Raw genomic sequence first — 25,473 nt, 5'->3', positions numbered from 1 at the left:
GTCTGGAGGCTTAGCACTTCTGGAAAGAACGAGTGTGAGTAGGGATTCAGGCCAGTGTTAGAACACGCTCAGGGGAAGCGCACTCTCTTGCCCTGAAAGGATAAAGCAACGTGCCCGCTAAAAGAGATGAAGACAAGAAGAGGGTAGAGGAGGCAAGACAGAAGCTCCGCAGGTCACAATGACATGTAATTATTCGGTTTTGATCAGTGGTATTGATTTATGCCTCGAGGACAAATCCTGAGTGCCGATGTGGAAAACCAAGTTGTCATTTAGTCACATCCCAGCCTCTTCTGTGCTGTCCAATTGACCCATGTCCAACATTTTCCTTTTATTTTCTAATTCTCATATATTATAAAAATTCAGTAACAGGTCCACATTTAAATTATGCACTAAACTGCTCAAAGAAAGATTTCCTTGGTGCTCGGTTTCCACAATCTGAGACATTCAGCCTCTTTTCTCAGACAAAATCCCTACTTATAAGGCCTGAGAGCACTTGCAGTAGAAAATGTCTGTTTACATAGTACTAGTCAAACATCAAGGATTCTCCACAACCTGCTGTCACTGCACCAAAGCTGAGCCCCAGGTTTGCGTTTCTCTCTCTTGAGGGGTTTTCATGGCACACATCCCCCATGTATGACAGTAGGCAACATGAGTGCCTGTTTGCTCCAATCAGAAAAAAAAAAACTGCTTGTGCCCGTAATGTAGAGGGATATATATATATACACACACACACACATACAGAAATATATAAAGAGAGAGAGAGAGAGAGAGAGAGACCACTTATGGAGATATTTCTATCTTGTATTTCTCTAATATAACTACTTCATTTTAATTCTTGTCAAAAGTTTAACCGAAAAATTAACATCAATTTCAGAATGTCTTAGGGATCTCTCGCTCGCTCTCGCTCTCTCTCTCTCTCTCTCTCTCTCTCTCTCTCTCTCTCTCTCTCTCTCTCTCTCTCTCTCTCTCTGTGTGTGTGTGTGTATGTGTGTGTGTAATGACAGCAGAACTTAAGCTGGTGATCTGGCAACTCCACAAGTAAAACCTGATGATCCATGTTATCCAGCAAGATTTGAGAACGTTCCAAAAGCGCATCTTGTGTTGTGTAATTCAATGGCACAAGAACATCTGACATATCTATATCCCAGCTCCAGTCTGTACAGAATGTTTTAGATGTCTCATTAATTAACACACTAAAAAGCTGATGAGCTGAATCGGGTGTTTTAATTAGCGAGACATCTAAAACATTCAGGTAGGTGGATCCTCAGTAGTGGAGTTGAGAAATAGTTATTCAGAGAAGAATCTAAAGTAAACTGTTAAATTTGAGGGTCTCACCAGTTGACAAAATGTAGGCCAAAAAAAAAAAAAGGAAAAAATTTAAATAATAAAAAAATAAATAAATAAATAAATAAATGTATGGGGGGAATGAGCTGGAGGAGGATCAAAAGCATACTCATGTACTACATATATAGTATATTTGTCACCCATTAACATTACGTCTTAAAATAACATTGCAAAGCATATCTGAATCAAAGAGATTTTGATATGTCAATCTGTCACTATTTAATCTGCATTGGCTGATAACTGAACCCAACTACCCGAAAAATCTAAACTAACCATTTTTTTTAAATGAAAGATTATGCCACCTTGTGTAATTTAAAAATAGTGCAAATAGTGAATCGTGAACATTGAGTATATTGTTTAAATTTAACACTTTACACTAAGGTGTCATTTATTAAGATTAGTTAATGTATTAACTAACATGAACAAACAATGAACAATACATTTATTATACTATTTATTAATCTTTGTTAATGTTAGTTAAGAATCGTTCATTGTTTGTTCATGTTAGTTCGCAGTGCATTAATGTTAACAAACAACTTGGGATTTACATAATGCATTAGTAAATGCTGAAATTAACATTAACTAATATAAATGTAGATGTGCTGTAGACGTATTGTTTACTCTTAGTTCATGTTAACTAATGTAGTTAACTAATGAACCTTATTCTAAAGTGTTACCAAATTTTATTATAGGCTACTGGCATTACATTGGCTAGCTCTCTAGTTATTACACCTGCACCGGCCGCTAAAATCTCAATTTTTATTCAAAGTATCTCTTGAAGAAAGACACATTTTTGTATCATTTACTCACTCTCAAGATGTGAATTTCTTTCTTCTGCTGAACACAAAATAAGATATTCTTAAGAATGTACAACAGTTTCCGGTACCCATTGGCTTTCATAGTATTTATTTATATATTTACCAACCACGCCATGTGAGCCCCTGGAAACCTGCAACTGTGTGATTACCCTCATTCTTAAAATACTTTCTTTTATGTTCAACAGAAAGAGGAAACATATACAGGTCATACTCATATATTTCTGTACTCTGGACTTTAAAAGAGAACTGAACTGAGCTTGACGTTGACATCACTGAATTAACAATCAACTGACTTTAACTGGAAAACGCAGCCTACTGTTTTCTATTGTTTCTTTGGAGCTGCTTTACAGCAGTTGAGTTTGGTTTGCATTATTGAAAAACTATTTTCCTGTTTAATACTGTAAAGCTGCTTTTGTACAAACTGTTGTATTAAGCGCTCTATAAATAACGTTGACTAAAGACTTGACAAGTTTGGAGCAACTTGAGGCTGAGTAAATATGGTCTAATTTTTGGGTGATCTGTCTCTTTAACTAGGCAGTATGGTATCCCGTTTCCACACAGTTGCAATTTTTTATCTCACAATTCGCGCTTTGTTTGAGTTTTGCGGGGGGGAAAGTAAGCGATATAAACTTTCAACTCTGACTTTACATCTTGCAATTCGAACTTTTTTATCTCAGAATTGAGAAAAAAAAAATACTTGAAAGAATTGTGAGATAAAAGTCGCAATAACCCTTTTTATCCCGTAGTGGAAATGGGCGTCCGTAGCCTGGACTATTTACATCTTGTAAGTAATCTTCACCAGCTACGTTTCTTTTTTCTTTCTTGGTAGTGGTTACACCTCGTTAATCGCCATCCAGACTCTGTAGGTCGTCTACAGTGATTGACGTAGAGACGGAACTATCGTACGAACAGCTGAAACCATCCTGCTGTACTTCAGCACGGAGCGTAAATACTGAGACACTCGCTGTCATCTTCAAACATGTGGTGGTTTTTGCCTTGTATCCTCGGCTTCATCAGACTCTACTTAGACGGCGTCAAAGTTCTTCTGTATCAGCTTTTCAACAGATCGTTCACCCTGCCAGGTTAGAGGTTTTTTATGGTCACGGATTTGTAGTGTTCTGACGGGCGCTAGTTTTATTGTCAAACAGCTGTCAAACAGTTATTCTGTAGTTACACGCTGTCAGACTGTGAATGTTTGCAATCGCTTTGTGAGAAGTGCGCTTAAAGGGACAGTCGCCCGAAAACAAAAATTCTGCATTTATTTGCTTACCTTCATAATGATTTTTTTCCCTCCGATAAATATAAAATGAGTTGTGCGGCAGAATCAGACACCCTTCACTTCTTTTATTTTGAAAAAGGTGTAAAGAAAGGATTGCGACTGAGACAGTAAAGAAAAAAAAATAGTAAATTATATGTGAGATTAGAGATGAATAATTACAGTTTACAGTGGGGTTTTTTTAGTCCACTATTCTTTTAACATTTTGTTATACTTGCTTATATTAAGACAGTTTTGTATGCGTTTGTATATTATGGCTGCTATGCATGAACCTAAAAGAAATACAGTTTAAACATGTTTATCATTCGTTATCTAAACATGACCGACTGTAACCTTTGACCTAGTTACTCCAAAGCAAAGGTAGTAAAGACATTTTATAATACATTTTATTAAAGGGATTATAGCTACATAATATGGATTATAAGTTAATGTTCACTAGTTAGAAATGTAATGATATTTAGAAAACTATTTGTTTTAAATGTCTTATTTAATTTGTTTCTGGCTGAAATGGCTGGCTTTAAATTATAGAGTACTTATTATGCCCGTTTATTAAGGAATATGTAATTTACACTAAAGTTTTTGAAAAGTACGATTTTTAGTGTTATTTTAATTTATTTTATCTGAAGTACAGCAAAACAGTAACATTTTGAAATATTTTTACATTTACATTTTTTTAAATAACTGTTTTCTATTTGAAAATATTTTAAAATGTAATTGATTTCTTTGATTAAAGCTACATTTTTAGCGTCATTGCACCAGTCATCAGTGTCACGTGATCCTTTAGAAATCATTCTAATATGCTGATTTGCTGTTCAAGAATCTGTTATTATTATTATTATTATTATTATTATTATTATTATTAATAATATTATTATTAACAGTTGAGTATTGAACATTTTTTTTTTTTTTTTTTTTTTTTTTTAGCATTTTAGCACTTTGATCAATAGAAAAATCCAAAGATCAGCCTTTATCTGAAATAAAAACCTTTTGTAACATTAATACTCTATACCATTCAAAAGCTTGGAGTCAGTATAATGTTACTTATTTATTTATTTATTTTGACAGAAATTATAGAAGTTAATTCTTTAATTTAGCAAGGATGCTTTAAATTGATCAAAAGTGATGATAAAGACATTTATAATGTTACAAAAGATTCTTCTGAACTTTCTACTAATCAAAGAAACCTGAAAAAATATGTTTTCAACATAATAATAATAATACATGTTGTTGTTTTTTTGAGCAGCGAATCAAAATATTAGAATTATTTCTGAAGGATCATGTGACTGGAGTAATGATTCTAAAAATTAAGCTTTGAAATCACAGGAATATATATCATTTTAAAATATATTCAAATAGTAAACTATAACTATATTTCAAAAGATTACTGTTGTACTTGCTGTACTTTAGATTAAAAAAAAAAATCGTACTGTTCAAAAACTTTTGACTGGTAGTGTAATTTACAGCAGACTGTTCCCAGAGATTCAGTGAAGACTTTTCCGCAATATCACAAACTAATCACATGTTTCTACTTAAGATTGTTATGTTGCATTTTTAGACGGCTCTTTATTTAAATTTAAATCACTGTTAAAGGGCAACCATGTCCCAGCGCAAAGCAAAAGGATTAGACTCAAATCCATCCTCACAATGGTCTTTTGTATCAGAAATATTTAAATCTTCTGAAGCCTGACGGGATTAGCTCCAAAAAAAAAAGATGATTATGAAACACTGATTTTAAGACTTGTTTGCATTATTGGACTATGTTCTTGTGATGACAGTAAAATGCAAGCTTTGCAATTGACGCAGTTAACTTAAGTTTAACTGGATATTGTAAATGGCAACAAAAATAACATTGCATATCAGTGATAATTGCCATAATTTCTCTGCTTAAAGCATCAACAGTGCACAAGTGGACTTGTTTTTCATTATTATTATTAAAAATAAATACTCATAATGCAAAAGGAATGGCATCATTAGGCTTATCATAAAAGCAGGTCATGCTGTTCTCAGTACATTGGTGTAGGATGCAGTTTCTACATTTAATGATCCCGAGACCATGGCACATCCAAGAACACTTGCAGAGGGACGACAGAATATGTCGCAAACAAAGACAGTCCATGTCAAAACATCTTTTTTAGATATTACACAATAAAAAAAAAATTACATAATTTCTTGTTCCCTGTCTTGCCCAGATTTGCCCAAGCAGAATGGAAAGGTTGCTATAGTTACAGGGGGAACCAGAGGAATGGGATATGAGATTTCCAGACATCTGGTCAGCCTGGACATGCATGTGGTCATTGGTATAGTATCATCTCATACCTGATTACAAATCATTGAACCAAAACATTCCATTGATGCTTTGACTCCAGCTCACAGAACAGTTCTTGTAATTATGCAGCCTCTTAATTGGCTTTCTGCTACTTGTGATTGATTTTTTTTTTTAAAAATATATTCCATACCATGTACCATCAGTTATTAGTATGACTGGTGCTAACGGAGCACTACCTAAGGTTTTCCCTTTTTTGTCTTCTCCCTGTCAGTCCGCATTATCAATAAGAGCTCTCTTCTGAAGTACAGCATCACATAAAAGGCAATAAGAAGGGCTTATGCAAGAGTAACTCTCCTCACATGCTCATTCAAATTCTTAGAGTACTGTATGTGAACAGAACTTGACAGAATTTGTATATATACCTTTTTTGGGTTAAAGCCTGTTGGTAAAAGTTTATGGTAAAACTGTTGCACAATTGCTGCTTGAAACCTGGGGTAAATCTGTGCATCTTTGTTGGTAAACTATCAGAAACAATTGTGAAATAGTTTGTCACTGGGGAATTATCGTCAAAGATATATTTTTGTAAATTATCTACTCCTAAATGTTGCTAATTAGTACCTTAATATATTTATATTGACCTTAAAGTCTGTGTAAAGCAATATTAAATGTGTTCAAGTTTGTCACACCACAAAAAAAAGATGTTATTAACCACCCAGCCAAATCTGAATGATTAAAAAAACGCAAAGTAAATAAAATAAGGTATCAAAATTTGTCAAATACAGATAAATGTAAATAAAGAGGGAGACCGAGCTGTTTTATTAATTATTGCAGCCAGATAATATTTACATGATGAAAGTATTCATACCCCTTCATTTTTTTTTCATGTTTATTTATGTTGCAGCCTTATGTTAAACTGCTTTAAATTACTTTTTGCCCACATTAAACCAAACTCCGTACATCATAATGACAAAGCACAAAATAGATTTGTAACAACTTTGCAGATTTATTAGAAATAAAAAAACTGAAATGATTCCATTGCATAAGTATTCATACCCTTTTCTGGGACACTTGAAATTTAGCTCAGGAGCACTCATATCGCTTGTAGATGTTACTACACTTCGAGTGGAGTTAAACTGTGGCAAATTCATTTGAATGACTATTTGATTTGGCGATTTGGAAAGGCACGCAGAAAAGGGCTAACAGCTGAAAATGCATATCAGAGCCAAAACCAAGCCCTGAGGTCAAAATAACTGACTGTAGAGCTCGGAAATAGACTTCCGTCTAAGCACAGATCTGGGGAAGACTTCAGAAAAAAATTGTGCTGCACAGTTTCACAGAAGCATGTAGCCTTCATTATCTATAATTAAAGACGCTTGGAACAGCTAGGACTCTTCATAGAGTTGGACTCCTGGCCAAACTGAGCAACTGATGAAGAAGGGGCTTGGTTATACTTGTGACCAACAAGCTAGAGAAACCTGAAAATGTCTGCCAGCCCCCATCCAAGCTGACAGAGCTTGAGAGGTGAAGAGGTGAGGCGAAGAATGGCAGATAATTGCCAAATGCAGATGTGCAAAGCTTGTTGCATCATACCCCAAAAGACTTGAGGCTGTATAGGTGCTTTCAGCTAAGTACTGAGTTAAGGGTATACATACTTATGCAATGTGCTTATTTCAGTGTTCTGTTTTTAATAAATATGCAGAGTTTTCACAAATCTGTTTTTTGCTTTGTCATTACGGTGTATGTAGTGTAAATTGATGTGGGGAAAAAGGTCATTTAAAGCAGTTTAACATAAGGCTGCAACATAAGGGGTATGAATACTTTCGCAAGGCACTGTTGCTAGCTAGTTTGGCTAGTTTAGCGGTTGTGTCCAATGCATCATCGAATTATGATTTTAGCCCTTCCCAAAAAAATCCTGAACACAAAAATGTGAGAAACTATATAACAGTCTAACTCCACAATTCAGCGCTACATAGTTCAGTCTTTGCAATGTGTTTTCAGCAATGCGTTTCAAACATTTATAAGGTGCTGAGAAACAATTCACTGAATTGCCTTTACGCAGACTTTAAAGTGATAATATGCTACCTTGTAATATTCTACCTTTTTTTCTGATAACAAGTCCTCTAATATTCACATTATATATGAATTGATATATAAAGTCTCTTTTTTTAAAATAACTTTTTGAAGAATTTGATTAAAGGTACATGCAGTCATTTTTAGTTAGCATTAACATTACTGTGTTTAGTGTAATTTCAGTTGACGTGGTTCAGCACGATTGCCTCTGAGTTTTATGTAAATGATATTGATACTTGAGTTTTAGAGAGCAGTCTGTGCAGTAATTAAGTCCCTGAGCTGTCCAACAAAAAAGAAGCAAGTGGCATCACTGCTTCAGGATTTTCCTGTCTTTGCCTTACCAATGTTGCCTTTCCTGGTAAAGCGTGGTAATAAGTGTGTTCTCATATAACAGTAAACCATTCAGATGATGCTACACAAAAACGCTCTTTATTTCTTAAAGCAATAGTTCACCCAAAAATGAAAATTCTGTCATTAATTACTCACCCTCATGTCATTCCAAACCCTTTTCATCTTCGGAACACAAATTAAGATATTTTTGGTGAAATCTGAGAGCTTTCTGACCCTGCATAGACGGCAACGCAACTTGAAAAACGTTCAAGGCCCAGAAATGTAGTAAGGACATCATTAAAATAGTTCATCAGTGGTTCAACCGTAATTTTATGAATTTTACATGTCCAAATAAAACAAAAATGTAACTTTATTTAACAATTTCTTCTCTTCCGTGTCAGTCTTTGATGCACTATCACAAGACTACCACGATGGAAGAGAAGAAATTGTTGAATAAAATCGCAAATTCACTTTTTTTGTGCACAAAAAGTATTATTCATAACATTGGGGTTGAACCATTGATGTCACATGGATTATTTTAACGGTGTTCTTACTACATTTTTGGGCTTTGAAAGTGACAGTTGCGTTGCTGTCTATGCAGGGTCAGAAAGCTTTCAGATTTTATCGGAAAATATCTTAATTTGTGTTCCAAAGATGAACAAAGGTATTGAAGTGACATAAGGGTGAGTAATTCATGACAGAATTTGCCATTTTTTAACATTCATTTGTATGATGAGAGCATGTATTAAATAGAATGTTTAATATCGTCCTTTTCTGTCTTTTTGTTCTGTTCTTTAGCTGGAAATGAGGAACAGGAGGGTCTGGCGGCAGTGAAGAAGATTCGCGATGAGTTGAATCAGGGAAAAGGTAGAATTTTTTCTAAGTTAAATATCTTTGAAGGGCCTGGGGGATTTTAGTGTTCTGTTTTGTAAAAAAAGACTCTGTAAGCTGAGTTCCCATGCATCATCATGTACCCTCCTCCATCGGTGATCCTGACCTTTACAGTCTCCTTGAGGTGATGATTTACTCCACAATGACCTGATACTGCTTAATTTGCAGCTAAACAGGATCATTTTTCTTGGCATGTTTGGACTGGTGTGTTTACTGGAAGAATGTGTGAGAGCAAGCAGAAGAATACCAAGAGAGAGATGTTTGATGATTGTGTTCGCTGAAGAACCATAACCTCATTGTAATGCAGATGGGATATCGAGAGCCGCAGTTCGGATGAAGGCGCGCTCACTTCCCTGTGGTATCCACCCCTCCCCCATGTAGATTCCCAACTGCTAGGCGAGAACAGGCCCGTCGGTTTTCGCTCCTAGCTTTCATCATAGGGCTATTGAAGTTGAGAAATAATGCACTGGAGGCAAGCTGTCCTTCTACCCTCATCTAGGGTCAGTTTGTCAAAAACGTAACCTTAAATACCAGTTTTGAAATTGGTCTTTGTTCAGAGGGGGAAAAAAACGATACTGCGAAGATGACGGATGTGCTAACAAGAAATGAGTCTTTCAAAACAAGCAAAGGCCTGGCTGGAGGTCTGTTTGTGTGCGTGTATGTGCGTGTATGTGCGTGAGGCTGTATGCTCAGCACGATCTGTCACTGTACTTCTCTAAGCTGGTCTAATAATGACACATGATCGCTCTTTATACGGCTACAGTCACCTAATGAGGGTTAGACATCACATCCAGTTAAACGGAGGAGGTGTTTTAGGAATACAAGATAGACTGAGCTGACGAAGATACAGCTCAGACTGCTGTATAGGAACTTTAAAGTCAAGCAGCTGTCTGTTTAAGATTTTTACTGCTGTTTAGTTGGACAGTGTAAATGTTGCAAGGGCTGCGTATTAAAAACAAAACCTGTACCAGGGACAATACTGATTTAAAAGCAGTTGGTGGGGTCAAAGAGGTCACACTTGAAAATATTTACTTAAATGTTTGGCTAATCGCTTAGTTCGCTTTTCAGTAACAGTAAACGTTGCCAGAGGTGTGTTGCTTCAACGTAAGCATCTTTATGATACATGCTGATGTCCATTAGGAAGTGAGCTAAATTAAACTTAATTGAACATACCTAGGCCTGCACAAATAATTGAAAAGTAATGAAGATTGCGATTATTGTTACCGCAGTTATCAAATCATTAAAAGTGTCAAATCAGAGATGTTTAAATTTGTCACTATTAACAACAACATGTCCTGTGTTTCACTAACATGCAGCATTAGTTTAAACTGTTATTGTATTGCCTGCTACCTGTGCATAATTTATTAAAAACCTTAATAATAGTTTTGTTTTTCATGCTGCAAAGAGTGTGAAGTAATAGGCACTGTTACAGCAATAAATTGATTCAGGATCACATGTTTTGCATAACAGCGTGAACAAATATGACATGCAATATTATATCATGTTACGTTTCAATTTTTACATTTATTTGTTTATTTTTAAAGGAGCAGGTCCTAATATTGTGTTGAAGTCCCCTACAAATACAACAAATGCATCTAAGGTCAGAAAACAGAATATCCCAGAATATACATTTATACATAGAGTCATTTGTCAATGATTTTAAAACAGTTCAAATCAGTTTTAAGTGTAATGTCTGTAAACCCCTCCCTTCCATAAGCTTACTCTTCTCTGATTAGTCAGCAGGCCAAGCCTGTTATGATTGGTACAGAGAGGAGTACTCAAGCAAATTAGCAAGCTCTGCTACACTGTGTTGCCAAGTCCGCGGTTTTTGATGTCGCAGGTTGAAACGACCACAATAACGTCATATTTAGCCCCTGGAATGCAAATTTATTTGGGGAACCCCGACAAAAAGCATGTATTTTACACCCTGGAACGCAATTTTTAACGGGGGAACCCCCTCGAAAATGCGATTGGGCTACTTTTGAGTAGTAATTGGATGGATTTTGTTAAAAACCTGGCAACCCTAGAATGCACCTTTACATAGTGCTCCAAATGGTTCTTAAAATAATGACAAAAACATTTTGTTTAACACTTATGCAAGTGAATCGTGCCCACAGCAAAATTTAGCTACTAAACTATAAACACTTAACAAAACAATAATGGTGGATATGTTAGCAGAGTGCTAACGTGATGTACTGATGAAACAGTACAGTTTGTAAACTAAAATATATGTCTAAGTTACATTCTTTATTATTAAACAAAGTAACAACGGCAGTCTACATTAATCAACACATTCTAAGGAAATAGTGTTTTCACAGCGAATTACCAGAGCTATTTCAGTAAGATAGTAATATCGTGGTTATCTGAAAACCTAAAGCTGCACTAGGTATTCGTCACATATTAGCACAGAAAAATAGATATTTTGAGCACTCACTTGAAAATGTACACATAACGTTTCAATTGTACTTACAGGTTGTGGTTCGGAGATGCTTGTTGGTCCAAATAAAAAAAGATTAGAAGCCAAACAAGATAAAAGCCAACATTAGAGAAGCAGTCCTCTCTAAAATGACGAGCCAACACATTCTCACTTCTAACTCGTGACATATTGACCCCTTTGGCGTCACTTCTTGACGCTCAGCGTACCCCTTTACTGGGTCCTCCAGTACTTTACATAAGAAACTCTTGGCCTCAATGTGCTGACATGAAAGGCACTGGGAATTTTATCGTCATGATTAAATTATATATTGGGTAATAATATTGCTATCATTGCATATGTGCTGGGGTGTGATTTTATTATTATTTTTTTTTTCCTTAATGCAAACAGTCATAACAATTTAATTAATATTACACAATTTACACATTTAACCTAACTCCTGTCCTTAAACCTAACCATTTGTCAACAAAGATATAACAGGCAGATACAACTATAATTATAATTTATTCAAAAAGTAGTAATATTCTAAGGGTTTCAAAGCAAAACGATTTGTGAGAAGAATAGGCGCGATCGCCGTCTCCGTCCATCGGTTGATTGTGAAATGCTATTAGCTCTTGGGTGTCTCGTGACCGATTGCATCATGCTGTTTTGAAATGCCATTGGCTCTTATGTGTCTTGTGACTGATTGCGTCATGCTAATGTTCAGGAGTATCTTTTTGAATGAGATGTGAGCGCGTTAATGAAGCGGGATCATTTTCAACAATTAACCTTCTGTTATTCGCATAAAGACATTGTATGGCTTCAGAAGACTTGGAATGCAACAGGACTTGTTTGTTATGCTTTTGTACTGCTTGTTTATGGTCAGTTTTTGCAATAAATACCTGTGACTGTACTTATATTTGCCTGTTGTGTATTTTATATCGTTCATAAATGGGTAGGTTTAGGGTAGGGGTGGGTTTAGGTGCTCCAATGAAAGTATACATTTATATAAAATAATTTCTATTTTTACAAATGCATGCAAACCATTAAATTAAGATAAACAGCTGAAAACAATGGAGGACCCTGCATGTCGAAAAATGACACTAAAGGGATACCCTGAGCCTCAAAAAGTGACACCAAGGGGCCCTGACCAAGCATCAAAATGTGACGAGTTGGGAGTGAGAACGTATTGGACGAGCACACAACAAAAGGTTTGAATTGTATTGCTGTGGTATCGTGGAAAATATTTATTTGGACCACTGATTCTTCACATCATCATTTTTCGGAAATGAAAACAAAACAAACTTGCTTTCACAGTGCAGAACACAGCTTCTTCTTGACATGATGTAAACACACTTACTAGCGAAGTGTTTGTGGGCAGGTGGGGACTATGCCAATATGTTACCGAGTGACGTAGATTGGTAACAGGCAGAAGATTTGAAAATAAGGCGACTCATTAAGGCAGTTCTTTCTTTTGAGAGACAGTATCTTTATGTATAATGCACTTTTTTTGATTAACAACTTTGCAGACTGTTTACATTGAAGGATAGCTACATTACAAACCGCAAAAACCCATATGACCTGCTCTTTAAGTAAAATTAATATGTTTTATTAAGCAAAGATACAGTAAATTGGTCAAAAGTGACTTTTTAAAATGTCTATATATCAAAGAATCCTGAAGGATAGTTCACCCAAAATTGAAAATTCTGTCATTAATTACTCGTTGCAAACCCGTAAGACCTTCGTTCATCTTCAGAACACAAATTACGATTTTTTTGATGAAATCCGAGAGCTTGACCTGCATAGACAGCAATGTTATTACCATGTTCAAGGTTCAGAAACGTAGTAAGGACATTGTTAATATAGTCCACGTGACATCAGTGTTTCAACCTTAATTTTATGAAGGTACAAGAATCTGTCGAGAAGCAGCACAACTGTTTACAACAGTGATTATAATAAGAAATGTTTCTTGAGCAGCAAATCATGTGACACTGAAGGCTGGACAGTTATTTATATCAAATAAATTGAGCCTTAGTGAACATAAGAGACTTTTCTTATCAACGCCAAACTTTTAAATGGTTGGTCAACCGGTCCACCAGGAAAGAAACTGTGAATTTCGATAGCTTTGAATGTTCCCAAGCTCAATTGAACTGAACCACCCAAAATGGCACTGGCCAAGCTCATCACGGGGTCACGCTGACCCTTTACTCTGCAGCTCCAGAGATAGTGTCCGTCTTAGACAGATAGTGCTGAGTGACTGATTCAGGGCAGAGTGCTGCTGGCAGACACACTCGTCCCACGCTGATCCGCTCTCCTCTCTCTTGCCCTGACAACACAAGGCAGACGTGCAGAGCTGAGCCATGGCAGGCGGCAATACACCCTGTCAACGCGTTATGGATTCAGTCACTCTGGATGGGCGGACAGTTATGTTCCCAAGGCTGTTTTCCACCCATCCTCTGCTTGTCTTATTTCTCCACGCAGCTGCCGCAGCTCCGGATCCATGGTGTGATTTGTGAGTGACGAGGCCTTTGTAGCGGTTTTCAGAAAGCGTCTGTGTCACATGTTAGATGTGGTCACGGAGTCTGCCATAATGACACGCACTTTCAGGGTTTACTGTAGCTGTTTGACCAAGATCTGCTGAAATGTGACATACATATTGTATGGCCATCAAATATCTGTTCCTCTGCTTTGGCTGCGTCTCAATTCATATGCTGTCTGTCTTAAATAGTATCCACAATGATTAATGCCGCCTTTATTCTATAGTGCTTTAAAAAGTATGCAGGTTTTCACCAGACATAACAGAGCAAAAAGTTCCACTTTTGATTCGTCTGCCTATAATAACTTGTTCCAGAATTCTTGAGGATCATCCAAATGCTTCTTTGCAAACATGAGGCGAGCTTTCGTGTACTTCTTGGTGAGGAAATGTTTCTGCCTTGCTGCTCTGCCATGGATCTATTTTTGACCAGTTTCTTTCTGATATTAGTCATGATGAGCAATCATTGGATGTTGTTCTGATGTTCTTTGTGACTTCTTGGATTGGCAGCTAGTTCAAATGTTCTCCATTTGGATGACATTGCTCTCATTGTGGTTTGTTGGTCTGACCACTAATAGTGGGAATTTTGTTTCCACCCAGTGACTCAGGTATTTGAATCTGTTCACTAAAACCTTTCTTTCAGACTCATTCGATTTTTGTCGCCTGATTCTACTCCATCCTTGCTGCCGATGACTCACATGCCAAATTGAGCAATCCCCCCTTTCGTGCATATTATTGATTTGAAGTTTTTGTTTATTAACCAAAAATTTTCATATATAGTACTGTTAGGGCCCTATGAAATCCATTTTATTTTTTTCCAAATTCTGTTTTATTTTTTTTCCAAATTCCGTTTTTTCCGCTTTAATTTTTCTGGATTCCATTTTTTAATTTTTAACTCCTTTTTAATGGTAAATTACATTTTATTAATCAAAGAGCATGTCTAATTAATTAAAATCATGAAATTTATACAATTTCACATCAATTTAATAAAGGTTTAACAAAATGACGTTTAGGGCCCTGATGGAAATAAAAGTAGTTTTAGTTTTTCTCACCATGTTTTATTGTTATCAAATTTTGTGTTTTAGCATGTCTGTCTAATTATTTGAATTCATACTTAATTTATTCAAATTTATTCTTAAAATAGCCTTATGAAAGGTTTTTTTTTTTTACCCTCAGAAATTCTGTGTTGTGTATTTAAAATGTTCCGGTTATCAAATGATGGCATAAAACATTAATTTCATTTATCCTTTAATTATTGAAAATTAAGCAAACTTTTTTTTTTTTTTTGCCAAACAAAGGGGAATTTACTATTAAAATTAAAACGTGGAAGAAATGTTGTGTGATTATACCCTAAAAAATAATGTTTGTTTCATTTTTAGTAGTAGTAGTAGTAATATATTTCTGGCACAATGTCTTCAAGTTAAACCAGACTTTTTTATTTTGACGGGTTGCCGTGTCTACCTTTACATTTCTGTGTGTGATATGATATGACGCTAGTTTTCCTAAAATGGAACGGTCAAATGCTGAAATCACCGCGAGCGTCACGCGCGCTTTAGTGTGTGTATTAAACAAAACCGCTCGTTTGCTCCATTCATTAAAACAGAGACACGCAGAACATGCAGGATTCACATTTAAATGGTATTTTTGCGGCGTAATATTTACAGATACTAGTCCATATTGTGGTTTGAACAGTAAATTTTGAGACGATTTCTTCTTGTAATCTTAGAGATGTAGATTTGGATGGCAAATAAATTACGAAAAAACAGTAGGTAATTTGGCCAGGGATTTTTACACGGATGGTGTGAGAAAAACATTGACATTCTGGATTCAGAAGGCAATAAAATGTTAATCGAGTCACCCCTGTAATCGAGTCACCCCTGTAAATGTTGAAAAATGCTTATATCCCCATGAGAAAAAAAAGACATTAGCATCCGAATTGGGCTTTATAAAACTTTTGAACAGTATTGTATGTGAACATACATAAAATAACTGTTATAACCCAAAAGTTATCATTTAGAATATTAAAAGCGAGCTGTGTGTGATTTTGTGACTTTATTATTATTATTATTATTATTATTATTATTATTATTATTATTATTATTATTATTATATTATATTTTATTATATTACAGGGTTTATTTTATATTATATTATATTATATTATATTATATTATATTATATTATATTATATTACAGGGTTATATTTTATAAAACTAAAAAATATTGTTACTTGATGTAAAAGAAATGTTTGTAGAAAGAAAATGATTTTTCTCCATGTAGTGGACTTCAATGGGGATCGGGTTGAGGGTCCAAAGTGCTTTTTGTAATGCAGCTTCAAAGGACTCTACACATATCCCAGCCGAAGAATAAGGGTCTTATCTAGCAAAAAACAAAACAAAAAAAAGTATATGCTTTTTAACCACAACTGCATCCACGACTTCACGCATTACGTAATAAATAAAAACTACAGACATATTAAAAGCAAAAATATAATTACTAAAATTGGAACAAATACAAAATTAAAACAGAAAATATAAACATGAATTAACCCAGTATCTCAATGAAACTAAAATAACACTGTTTATGACTCTCAGTATTGGTCTTATTATGTGCTCAAACTGAATTGTTCATTGTAAACTTCCTGTTAACCTGTATGTAATTCGCAGTAGGTCATGGTGAGAGTTTATTGTGGTACCTGTTGACAGCCAGCTGGCGGCTGATGTGAACAGCAGACGTCTGCACAGTCAGAACCTGCAGAGAGCCTTCTGGATCCTCACCAGTGGAGTCAGTGTTTGGTAAAATGTCTACTCATTGAGGGCTCATTGCAGGGGTGACGGCACCCTACTGCCTGATGTAATTAGACAGACGCCCCAACATATGCCCAAAACACACGCTGTGTGTCAGAGGTTCAGAACAGTTGTTTACAGCATGAAAAAAAAATGTTATTACAGAGACACTGACGCATTTGCACCAAACAGGAGGCTCATACATCTGTGAGGTGTCAAATATTAAGGACTTGATGGTGTCTGTGCATGTCACTGTGTTTTTATCTTTTGAAGGTTTATAATATACCAGTCATATATTTTTTATCTTTTGCGGCATCATTCTAATAGCAGTGACACTGCAATTATGACATCAGTGGAAAAAAACAGCCCGTTCCTTTCTTTATCTCTGTCCTTTATTGATCTACGCCGTCTGTTCCTGACTTTATACGGAAAGATAAATCTTATCATCCTTTCTAAGATTTACTGTCCAATCTTTATCTTTCATCTACATTTTCGTAGACCTGTAGGAGACCGACCCGACTGACAAAACCCTGCGTCTCAGCCTGAGCTGTCACTTACCCAGGAGTTATTCTCTATCAGTCTTCCTCTCTCAGGAGCGCGTGTCTGATTTACTGGCATCCTTTGAAGATGGAGAAGGGGGGAAATGTCTTTGTTGGTACTTGAAAATGGCGGTATGCCAGTCACTGTGTCCTCCAGCTGGCACTGTACCTCTGGTGCCAAGATTACCTCATTACCACACTCTTTGGCACATCCATACTGAAAATTATAAGAGAAAGAGCAATTAAGGATGAGACGGGTATATTCCGTGGCGGGCCGTATCCCCAGATTAGCTCAACTCTTATAAGGTAGACCTGTTGGTCCGGTGCCATCAGGAAACAGCACTTGTGAGTTGTGTATGGGCTCTTGTGCTCATTACTGCTGCTCAGATTCTTAATCAGAACAGAACATCTGCAGGCATCCCTGTCCAGCAGCGCTCCGAGAGACACGCCAGCGATCAATCATGCCAGAAGAGCCACCGACTGAAGGGCTTTGAGGAAGTCTGGAATGAAAAACATAAAGCGGAAATACTTGGGCAGAACTTGCTGTCGGAGAGTTTCTTTAGGTTTTGATTTTGGGAGAACAGCATGATTGTTGACTGTGGTCTCTCATCAGGCACAAACAAAAATAAGGTGTATTTTTATGTAGTCAACTCTAGAAGAACTAAATATTTTGAATGGTAGTGTATGTTTTTTTTTTTTTTTTTTTAAAGGCATTTTTAAATTTCAACAGAATTAAAGGAATAGTTTAACCAAAATGAAAATTCTGTCATTAATTACTGACCCTCATGCCATTGCAGACCTGTAAATCAAGGTACTTTTAATAAAATCCAGTAGCTGACCCTGCATAGACAGCAACCCAACGGACGTGTTCAAGGCCCAGAAAGGTAGCAAGGACGTCACTAAAATCATCATAGTGGTTCAGTGGTTACGAAGCTACAAGTGACTGACACAGAAGAGAAGAAATTGTTGAATAAAGTCATTATTTTTTGTTTTCTTTGTGCACAAAAAGTATTCTCGTAGCTTCATAAAATTAAGGTTAAACCACTGATGTCACATGGACTATTTTAATGATGTCCTTACTACCTTTCTGGACCTTAAACATGTAAGTTGCATTGCTGTCTATAGGGTCAGAAAACTCTCAGATTTCATCAGAAATATCTTAATTTGTCTTCTGAAGATGAACAAAAGTCTGGTTTTTAATTAATGATAGAATTTTCATTTTTGGGTTAACTGTTGCATAAATATTGTTCTTGTGAAGCATCATCTGAATGGTTTACTGTTATATGAGATCTGTTCTGATGCAAACTTTTGAATTTTTGTATTTTCAAAATGTTAGTTGGTACGAAAGAAATGTGCATCTGCTCCCCACCATGTGTAAATGGTGTGTAAAATGTTATTTTTGCCAAACTGATGAGACTGCATTTTGATGCACTACCATAATATTGTTTCACAATTTCATTCGCCATGTCTTTTTTTTTTATTTTTTATTTTTTTTTGTAGCTGAAAGTTGATAACTGTTCAACTTTTGGTCAAACGCTTCGTTCATCACTGTCACTTTTTACCCAGGACAAATACTACACTAACCAACTATGATCCTACTTCTAAATTAACTGAGCAACAATAGAGAAGTTAAAGGAGAAGTTCACTTCCAGAACAAAAAAATTGCAGATCATTTACTCACCCCTTTGTCATCCAAGATGTTTGTGTCTTTCTTTCTTCAGTCGTAAAGAAATTATGTTTCTTAAGGAAAACATTTCAAGAATGTTCTTCATATGGTGGACTTCTATGGTGCCTGCGATTTTGAACTTCCAAAATGCCGTTTAAATGCAGTTTTGAAGGGCTCTAAACGACCCCAGCCTAAAACAAAGGGTCTTATCTAGCAAAGCTAAAAAAAATTACAATTTATATACTTTTTAACCTCAAATGCTCATCTTGTCTAGCTCTGCAAACTCTGTGTAATCTGGGTCAATACAGTTAGGGTATGACAAAAAACTCCCATCTCATTTTCTCCTCTAACATCAAAATCGCCCTACATCGCTGCAGAAGTACCGACCCAGTGTTTACAAAGTGACCGTGCAAGTAGGGTCAAACACCCTTTACAAAAAAAAGTTGATGAAAACAGCGATGTAGGACAATTTTGAAGTTGGAGGAGAAAATGAGATGGGAGTTTTTTGACATACCCTAACCTTATTGACCCGGATTACACAGAGCTCGCATGCGCATCACAGAGCTAGACAAGATGAGGATTTGAGGTTAAAATATAAACTGTACTTTTTTTTTTTTTTTTTTTAGAAAATAACTGATTGTTTCATTAGACAAGACCCTTCTTCTTTGGCCTTGGCACTTTTGTATTCAGTAATGTTCTTCAAAATGAGATATTAGTAATATGTTACTGCCGTGGATCATAGCAACCAAAGCATCTCAGCTGGAAAAACACTGTGCCACCAAAGTGCTCTCAAGCGCCACCAGCTGGCCATTTTCAGAAGAATGTCTGGCATTTTTTTTGGCAGGCTAAAAACACACATTAATGGAATATTTATTGTTAGGCATATGGCCTATTAGTCTTTTTTGCATTTATGCAATATTCTGGAGCCAAACCTGAGAAGGGAGTCCAAAATATTCCACAGCGCTTTTGGACATGTAACTTAGTCGTAATTCATATACGGGAATTATACTAATTTTGAATGAGTGTGCACACGCGCCCTATTTACGATTGATTGGAATTCATTATCATACTCATGTTTAACTCAAATCTGATGTTTATGAGAGCTTTTGGGAAGGTCTGTTTGACGGGCAAACTACTTACATAAAAGAATTTACTTACATGTTTACACACGTTTTATGAATGAGGCTCAGTGTGCGCTTTTTACGTTTGGAATGCACGTACTTCACGTAAATTTAGACCAACCGTTTTAGACCTCTGAAACTAACCAAGCGTAAAATCACCCTAAGAAGTGCATGCTTAATAGATCCTTGTTGACAATATTGTAGCGGGAAAAAGCCTGAAGCCTGAAAAACAGTAGTTTTTTTTTTTTAAGAAAGACAATATAAAACTGTCACAGACAGGACTGCTATGCAAGCTTAGTCATCTCTTTTGCCTCACACCATAAACTGCTTCTTATATATGCACAACTTAGAGAGAGAAACCTAAGGGAGGGCATAATACATCATTAGGGTTTTCCCCATAAGCATGTCCTGATATATGACACACACACAGACTTGTACACACTCAGCTGTATCTCACCCCGCTGCCCTTTCATTCTATGAGTCATGATACACAATGTCACCACAGAGAGACATCACTCTTCCTGTTTATATCCCCTCTGTTGAATACTTTCAGCCGAGTCTCATAAATTCAAATCTAATGTGCGCGAAGGGTGAAACTAGCAGAGTCAATGACTTTTATAGCGTACTTATGAAACCAGACTACATGGTACAAAGGGACATTTTATGACTTGTTAAGGCTGTAATTACTACATGTTTCATTAAAGTTTATTATTTAAAGCAATATTTTGGTGTAAATCTGAGTCAAACAGGTTACTGGAAAAAAATTAGGACGGGTGTTGATTCAGTTTGCCAGTTGTTGATTGGATGGACGCAGATCAGTTGTAAAAAAGGGGCGGAGTTTATGCGCACACACAATGATTGGAGAAATCCATCATTTCAGACAAAGACATGGTACAAGGTAAGTGTGTACAAATGGGTCATTCAGTCGTTAAAGATCAATAACTTTAAAAGATCAATATTTAGAATATAGAATTTTCACTTCAAGTCAACTTTAAATCCACCCACAGAGTCATAATTGAAACTGGCCTATCATAGGCTGTCATTGATAAGCTTTCTAAGAACATTCTGTTATTTGGGTATGAATGAGTGGTTTTTGTAATGAAGGGTTGCCGGTCAGAATGGCATTTCACACTCTAAACTGGGGTAGCGTCGGACGATTAATGTAATGTAGTGGGTAATTGCTGTAATTGTGTAACTATAATTAGTTTAATTATGCGGTTGAGTACTCAGCAGTGGAAAGGTGCACGCTGTGCCAAAGAGCTGAAAGGAATAGACACTCACATTTTATCACTAGAATGAGAGCTTTGCTTCTAAGTCACCATTGAAATAGTATGTAATTGTAAGTCTTAATGGGAGGGCCAGACAGACAATATTTTTCTGTTTGTATGATAAATTGATCTGATGCAAAAAGGGCCTATTATCAGCCTTTTCCCACACACCTCTGCTGCCATCCAAATCTCTGTTCGTTGCACCTGGTTTTCTCATCCCTCCTGCCATCGTGTTCTCCCCCTTCCCTTCATTATTTTATTCTGGGCTGATCCCATGGATTGATAGCATTCGGGTCAAGAGCACTGTAAGGGGCCCAAAGGTCTTTCCATCTATACAACCAATTTCAATCAGCCAGAAATGGGCTATAAACCTTAAGGGAGTGGTGCTGTTTATCACAGTAAATCTCAGAAATGAGGACACCTTGAGGATCAGAGAGGTTTTTATGAAGTTAACTGCATATGTTTTTGTTAAATACAGTGATACTGTCTAACTAAGTTCTGGGTTTGATAACAGATTTAACCAACCTGGTTATATTTTAGATTTAATTACATAAATAATTTTTGTTTGCAGTAACTGAATGTTTCTTATCGTTATTATTTCTAACATTATCTATGTAATTTTTGCCGCTAGAGGGCGCACATTCAAAACAAACAGAGAAACAAAGGCATAGTTTGATGAAGCCATGACTAAGTGTGGAATCATGGGAGTTGTCGTATTCATCCCCACAGCCGATGCAATCCGATGGGACTCATCATGTGCATGAATGAGCTAATGTATTAAAGATTTAATTCCAGATTTATTAACGTCACTGTAGTATAAAGCAGGGTGGGACTTAAAGCCATGGAAGCGAAATGAGGCCGCTGGAACAATTGCTAATGAGAGACGAGCGTGGCACGGCTTGAAAGCAGCGAAGCTTTTATTAAGCCACAGTCTAATTTTTCTAATCCTTCCGGTCATGCGTATGTGGGGTAAAGCAGGGCTGTATCATACTAGATATATTTAAGTGTTTTGAAAGTTCTGTTATACTTCAGGCTGCCCACTAATAGTCTACCAACCGTTAGTCGACGAAAGGAGGCTTGGTCGACCGACATTTTTTAGTCGCTTAGTCGCAACATTGAGTACGTTGTACATTGAGCAGGACATCCAAATGCTCGCCTGTCATTCATCAACCTCAAATGTGACCCTGGACCGCAAAACCAGTCTTAAGTTGCTAGGGTTTATTTGTAGCAATAGACAAAAATACATTGTATGGGTCAAAATTATTGATTTTTCTTTTATGGCAAAAATCATTAAGAAATTAAGTAAAGATCATGTTCCATTAAGATATTTTGTAAAATTCCTGCTGTAAATGTATGAAAACTTATTTTTTTATTAGTAATATACATTAAGAACATTATTTGAAGAACTTTAAAGGTGATTTTCTCAATATTTTTATTTTTTTGCACCCTCAGATTCCTGATTTTTAAATAGTTGTATCTCGGCCAAATATTGTCCTATCCTAACAAACCATGCATCAATGAAAAGCTTATTTATTCAGCTTTCATATGATGTATAAATCTCAATTTTGAAAAAATGACCCTTACGACTGGTTTTGTGGTCCAGGGTCACAAATATGGATTTTCATCTAAAGTATGTTAAAAGTAACTTTACATGGCCACTCAATCTAATGTTAACCTAGAAAAATGTGCGCTATTGAAGTGTCTGTGCAGAGTGTGGAAGCTGCATGACAGATGCGTTCACTTGCTCTGTCATTTTTAGTCATACAGATAATACATCTTTCAAATCTGTAAAGACTCTGTTTATTTGTGTGCACTTACAATAACAAAACATTGCGCTTTTGTAAAATAAACCAAACAGAACCTGCTTTCTGCCATCTCTCTCTCTGTGAACTTGAGCGTGAAACTTCAAAACTTTGTGTAGGTTATGCTTACAGACATGAAAAATATATCTGTGGAGAGTGAAATGTCTACTTTTAAATAAACCAATTCAAATAGAAAACAAATATTATTAGGTAATGTAATCAGTATGAAACATGCATACAGGTGCGGAGATGACGAGTCAGTGTCGACGATTTAATCTCAAAGAAAGTGCTGACACATTTATTAATTTTTAAATCTGCCGGTGTGCGTTTGAGCGCTTATTAGGCTATGTATAGGCAATTAAAGCCTCATTATTATGATTTATATGCTTTATTAATAAATGTGTGATTAGTGGACTAATCATTTAAAATGATCAACTACTTGCTATTTTTTTTTACCACAACACACTTCGGAATATAAAATAGTGACAATGCCACATTATGCAGGTTTTGGTTGTAATTTTCAGTCAAAAGAGAAGCAATGTAAATCTTCACTGCTTGCTTAGGAATAAAAAAAGGAGAAAAGAATAAGATGCCTGTGGATTAATAAAACTTACTAAAGACCCGCATCTTTGTCCTGAGACCCTTTATGGCTTTTAGTAGACCCCAGCTACTGAAAGAGCTTTTAAATGACAGAGACAAGAAATGCTGGATGCCAAAGTTAGGACACCCTATAATTCAGCTGCCTGTAGATCCACTTTTAGCAGCAATAACTTCAAGAATTCATTTTCTGTGTGACTTTATCAGTCTCTCACATCGTTCAGGAGGAATTTGGACCACTCTTCTTTTGAACATTGCTCCAGTTTATCGAGGTTTGTGGGCATTTGCTTATGCACAGCTCTCACCACAGCATTTGAGTCAGGATGAGCTCTGGACTTGGACTGGGCTATTGCAACACCTTGATTATTTTCTTTTCAGCCATTCTGTTGCAGATTTGCTGGTGTGCTTAGGATCATTGTCCCATTGCATGACCCAATTTTGGCCCAACTTTAGATGTCGGACAGATGCCCTCGCATTTGACTCAAGAATCCTTTGATATACAGAGGAGTTCATGGCCAACTCAATGACTGTGAGGTGTCCAGGTCCTGTGGCTACAAAACAAGCCCAACATTATCAGCATGCTTGTCTTTTGGTATGAGGTGTTTGTGCTGATATGCTCTTTAGGTTTTCACCAAACTTGGCGCTGTGCATTATGGCCAAACATCTCCACTTTGGTCTCATCTGTTCAAAGGACATTTTTCTAGAAGACTTTTTTTGTTCAGATGCAGACCTAAACTGTGCTGCAATGTTTTTCTTTTTAGATAGAAGAGGCTTTCTTCTGCCAAGCCTTCCAAACATGCCATTTTTGTCCCATATTTTTGTAATGGTATTGTCATGAACTTTATCATTTAACATGTTAACTTAGGCCTGTAGAGTCTGAGGTGTAGTTCTTGGATTGTCTGCCATTTCTCTGAGCTTTACACGGTCTGATTTTGGGGTGAATTTTCTGGGACATCCACTCCTGGAAGGAGAGGTGTCTGTTTTAAATGTCTTCCACTTGTGAATAAACTTCAAATTGTTTGGAAATGGCCGTATTACTCTTCTCAGATTGATGGCAGCAACAGTTGCTTCTCTAAGATGATTGCTGATGCTGACCTCCTTGCCCTTACCCGCATTGTGTTACACACCTGAAGGCTGCAAACTGCCAAAGCTTATGCTTTTATAGAGGCGTTCAGAATTGCTGATAATCAGTTAATCAAAGGTATTTGATTAGCAGTGCTTGACTGTTATTTACCCTCTTAATTCCAATGTTAACAGTAAGGGTGTCCTAACTTTGTCACACATGGCTTTTCCATGTTGGCTTTATTTTTGTACAGTAAATAATGACACGGTGCAATTTGTCATGTGTTGTTGTTCATCTGAGGTTTTATTTTCAAAATTTTAAGATCAGCCAAGGACCAGTTTTTGATGTCCTGATATGGATAACCATAACTTTTTCACATGACTGTATAAGATTATGCAGATTTTTTACTACATATTTCAGTAAGTTACATAATTTAAAATCTTAATACCCAGGGATCCCTTTAATAATTTCAATACTGTGTTAGAGTGGCAAAGGCAGTGCACATGGTATGTGTTGCATGAGTGGTGGGAAACCTTTGAAACCTTTAGTTCTTTAATTGAAAATTTACTTGAATTTAGGTTCATATAACAAGACCAAAACAGAATAATTTATTAATTTGTTGTTGCTGAAAAAGCTTGATCAATTCAATGGAATTTTCAGCTGAAACTTAATTTATTTAATTGAATGTTT

The 25,473-nt window shown here is 36.2% G+C and overlaps 1 protein-coding gene across 3 annotated transcripts in view; it reads left to right on the top strand.

Annotated features, from left to right (window-relative positions):
- dhrsx (dehydrogenase/reductase (SDR family) X-linked) overlaps nucleotides 1–25,473 on the top strand; it is a 53,336-nt gene that overhangs the window by 4,013 nt on the left and 23,850 nt on the right. For 2 of the 3 annotated variants that reach the window (XM_051115064.1, XM_051115075.1), the window contains exons 2-4: nucleotides 2,992–3,244; nucleotides 5,628–5,735; nucleotides 8,903–8,971. In XM_051115064.1, coding sequence (XP_050971021.1) covers nucleotides 3,142–3,244; nucleotides 5,628–5,735; nucleotides 8,903–8,971 — 280 coding nt within the window. In that variant the 5' untranslated portion in view covers nucleotides 2,992–3,141. The remainder of the gene's footprint in view (nucleotides 1–2,991; nucleotides 3,245–5,627; nucleotides 5,736–8,902; nucleotides 8,972–25,473) is intronic. The other variant, XM_051115086.1, reaches the window with a different exon arrangement.

Source organism: Labeo rohita, chromosome 1 (assembly GCF_022985175.1).
Source record: "Labeo rohita strain BAU-BD-2019 chromosome 1, IGBB_LRoh.1.0, whole genome shotgun sequence".
Taxonomy (NCBI): Eukaryota; Metazoa; Chordata; class Actinopteri; order Cypriniformes; family Cyprinidae; genus Labeo; species Labeo rohita.
This window is presented reverse-complemented; position numbering and strand designations above follow the sequence as displayed.